The sequence below is a fragment of the Macrobrachium rosenbergii genome, chromosome 15 (genome assembly GCF_040412425.1).
Source record: "Macrobrachium rosenbergii isolate ZJJX-2024 chromosome 15, ASM4041242v1, whole genome shotgun sequence".
Classification (NCBI taxonomy): Eukaryota; Metazoa; Arthropoda; class Malacostraca; order Decapoda; family Palaemonidae; genus Macrobrachium; species Macrobrachium rosenbergii.
The window spans coordinates 7,973,433-7,977,547 of NC_089755.1; the positions used below are offsets into that span (position 1 = coordinate 7,973,433).

Consider the following 4,115-nt stretch of genomic DNA (forward strand, 5'->3'; position numbering starts at 1 on the left):
ACATCTCCTATTTCCTGTACACCACCCAAAATCTAAAGTGAAAAACGTGACATGAAACCACTCGCAACATATGATTATCAATGGTAATAGTAAACACAGTAAATGTTAAGTGATAAATATATGTTACACTGTAAATATTTTCAACTATATAAACTGATTTATTATGAACAGTTAACTTTACTTCGATAGAATACCACTACATGAACTCTCTCCTCCGCACACCATCGAAAATCCAAATAAGGGAATCGTGGCATCTAATAATTTGCAGTATTCAGTTATAAATGGTAATAGAAAACATAGTAACTATTAAGTAGCAAATATTTGTCGCATTGTAATATATTAACAATATAAACTGATTCATTAAGAATCATCGACTTCATTTCAAAAAATGCCAAAATCTAAACTTGTCCTCTGATGCTGGCAGATGCATTGTTGGTATTGCTTCAATCTGTAATTGTGCAAGATGTCTTGGTATTGAGATTCCAAGTAATTCATTTGTAAGATCATTGCATAATCAGTTGATTTAAAATGCAAAATACAAATCTCGAAGAATCCACATTAAATTTGTCTCTTCTCACGCAGAGATGAATCCATTTCTTTCGGGTTTTAAATTCTTAGAAATTTATGAAAAGTAAGATCAGTATTTCGATGTGAACTGGAGTTACATCCATAGTGCACAAATATTGGGCATAGTCCTACAATGACGATGACCAAAATATACACAGTATAAAACCACGATCGCATTTACAGCTCCTTCCTTCTGCTATACCTCCTTGGACTGGCTGACAGGTAAATAGCCCATCCACTCGCACCGTGACGTCATGCGCGAAGTTGGTCGAATTTTGGGTCAGTTGTGAACAGACCTTCTCTTTCTTAGACCATGGTGTGGCCTGCCAGGCCTGCGTGGGTGCGATCAGCTGATGTCATTGTGAGAATTTTACTACGCCGTGGTTTGCGCATGCACAGTAGAGGAACTAAAAAAATTTATAGAAAATAGAGGATACCAAACAGAGTGTTTCAAATAATGTAATCCTACATTTTATAAAAAAAAAAATGTAAGATACGAGAGAGAAACGTGGGTAGGATCAGCTGATTTCATTGTGGGAAATTTACTATGCCAGGGAATTGCGCATGCGCAGTATAGGCACTGCTTGCCTGGCGTATCGATGCCTGAGTTACGGTCAAGGTATGCTTTAGCCTATGGAAACCACCAACTGTCCGAAAATAAAAAAATTTACCCCTACCACACGTACGAAAAATGTCGGTAAATTTTACGCTCAATTACGTCAGTCAGACAAGAAGGGGGTAGGGTTGTTGCGTAATATGACGTCAATTGGGCAGGAAAGGGCTAGAAACATCGTACAAAACCGAGATGTCACCTCCCCATCTCACTGTCAATTTACACTCGTACGTTCAGTACCTGTCCGTTTTCCAGTCCTGAGCTCCGTTGGCGCACAGTGAATGAGCGTGACCAGTTGCCAGATGCTTAATAACAATGCATCACCAATTTACAGTAAAATTTTGACTTTTGCTTGATACTCAGGGTCTCAGATTACGTGATGCTTAAAACTAAATGTCAGTATACATACTTTCAAATTTATCTGGTATTTAAATAACAATTAATTGATATTTTATCTATCTGATTATCAATATGGCATTTACTATCAGCAGTCCAAGACGGCACATGAGTCGAGTTAGTCAACGGTGAGTCTTTCCTCAGTCACAGCTGCCTCGTGTGTTTAGGGACAATTTTTGATAGCAAGCTATATACATATTAAGCAACATGGAGCGATGGATAATTCGTAGGACTGCAAACAAGGAAGGAACATCAGATACTGACAACAGTGTCTCAGAAACAACTGATGAGATTCCTTCCGAACTACCATCTACCAGTCCTACTTCAAATATAGATAAAAGGCAAGACAAACGTAAGGGTAAGACCTCCCAGTATGACCAATCATCCAAACCCAAACTTCGGAAATATCAAGCAGAATTTATAAAATTCGGATTCACTAGTTTTACCATTGATAAGATGCAGTACCCCCAATGTGTTATGTGCTCAAAGTACTTTGCAAATGAAAGCTTAAAGCCTGTGAAAATGAAAAGGCATTTGCAAAGCAAGCATCCTTCTCATGCTGATAAACCAATAGAATTTTTCCGTCGAAAGGAGGGGAGAGTTGCAGGGTCAAAAACAAGTGCTAGCTCAGAAAACCACCACCTCTGCCAAAGCTCAGATGGCATCATTTGAGGTAGCATACCTAATTGCACAGTCAAGCAGCCACATACCATTGGGGAAACCCTCATGAAACCTGGTGCAGTGACTATGAGTCGGATTATGCATGGTAATAAGATGGCCCGTGAGCTGAAAACAGTCCCGCTGTCTAACGACACCATTACTCGACGAATTAATGACATTTCAAATGACATTAAGTGTCAGCTGATTGAGAGGTTAAGGAAAGAAGTATGCTTTGCAGCTAGATGAGTCGACAGACATATCAAATTCTGCACAATTACTTGCATTCATTAGATACAGTTTTGATGGAAAACTTCAAGAAGACATGCTTTTTGCACTGTACTAGAGGGACCTGTACAGGTAGTGACATTTTCACAAAGCTAGACACCAAAATACAAAAGGGCTTGTCTTGGGACCAGTGTGTTGGTGTGTGCACAGACGGTGCTGGGGCAATGTTGGGTAAGAGGAAAGGACTTAAAGCAAAAGTTTTACAAGTGGCACCTCACATAAATTTTACACATTGTATTATTCACAGGGAAGCTCTTGCTAGCAAAGCACTCAATCCAGAGGTAAGCAGTGTTCTTCAAACTGCGATTAAAATAGTAAATTACATCAAAACACGTCCCATAAATGCCAGGCAATGAGATGGGCTCGGAGCATGAAGCACTGTTGTTCCACACAGAAGTCAGGTGGCTGTCCCGAGGCAAAGTTCTCAGCCGCTTGTACGAACTACGAGATGAGGTGCGCCTGTTCCTGATCAAATCTGAGTCCCAACTTGCTGACTAGGCTATCTGACTGACCCTGACTGGTTAGCAAGTCTAGCATATTTGTCTTGTATATTCGAAAGACTTAATCTGCTGAATTTATCACTACAAGGCCCAAACACGAACATCTTGATTCTTTCTGACAAAATTGATGCATTTACAAGGAAGCTGGAACGATGGGCTGTGCGAGTTGATGGGGGCAGTGTTGAAATGTTTCCCTGAGTGGAAGAATTTATGGCGGAGAATGAATTAAGCGTCGATAACGTGAAGGTAATGATCGACTCACCTACAAGGTCTTGTGGACCACTTCAAGAAATACTTCCCAAAAGAGACAACCCCACAACAATATGACTGGATACGGCAACCATTCACTGCTACAGGGGATCACTTATCATCCGACATGGAGGATGAGCTGCTGGAGCTCTCCAGTGATCGGACTTTACAGGCAACGTTTGGCTCAGCCACACTGGATGAGTTCTGGATTTCAATTGCAAGGAATATCCACGATTATCCATGGCAGCAATGGATGTATTACTTCCTTTTGGATCAACCTATTTATGTGAAAAGACTTTTCGGCGCTGACTTATATAAAAAACAAATACCGATCAAGACTCAGGGTGGAGGATGATCTCCGAGTTGCCATCTCTGGTATCAAACCCAGGATGGAGTTACTGTGCTCAAAAAAGCAGGCCCATGTATCTCACTAATTGATGTTAGTTATTCATGATAAACTTAGGCCTGTGTAAATACTGTTTTCACTGTGGAATAGGGATATAATTAACTAATCACTGCTAGTGGAGCCCCATAGTTGGGCCTAAATATTGATCATTGTCATTAAACTTCCATGAATATTGTACTTTTATTTTAACAGTTACTAAATAAGTAATTATTTCACAAGAAATTCATACAGTTCTTCTAAAGCCAAAAAAAAAAGAAAAAAAAAATATTATCTCAGACATAATTTCCAAAATTTTCCAAAATATTGATTTTGAAACCAAAAGGGTATGAAATAGCTTTGAGTCTACTGGATGTTTGTGTGGGTATACTGTCTCATATGAGAATTATAGATCATTAGCTGATTTTAGGTTTCAGCAAATTTGTAATATCAGCACCCAAGT

At 39.4% G+C, this 4,115-nt stretch overlaps 1 protein-coding gene across 1 annotated transcript; it reads left to right on the forward strand.

Moving 5' to 3' along the window:
- The first annotated feature begins 1,783 nt into the window (after window positions 1–1,783).
- LOC136846240 (zinc finger BED domain-containing protein 5-like) lies at window positions 1,784–2,248 on the forward strand. Its single transcript, XM_067117044.1, has one exon. It carries the CDS (start codon window positions 1,784–1,786, stop codon window positions 2,246–2,248), a length of 465 nt encoding a protein of 154 aa, XP_066973145.1.
- Window positions 2,249–4,115: the final 1,867 nt, after the last annotated feature.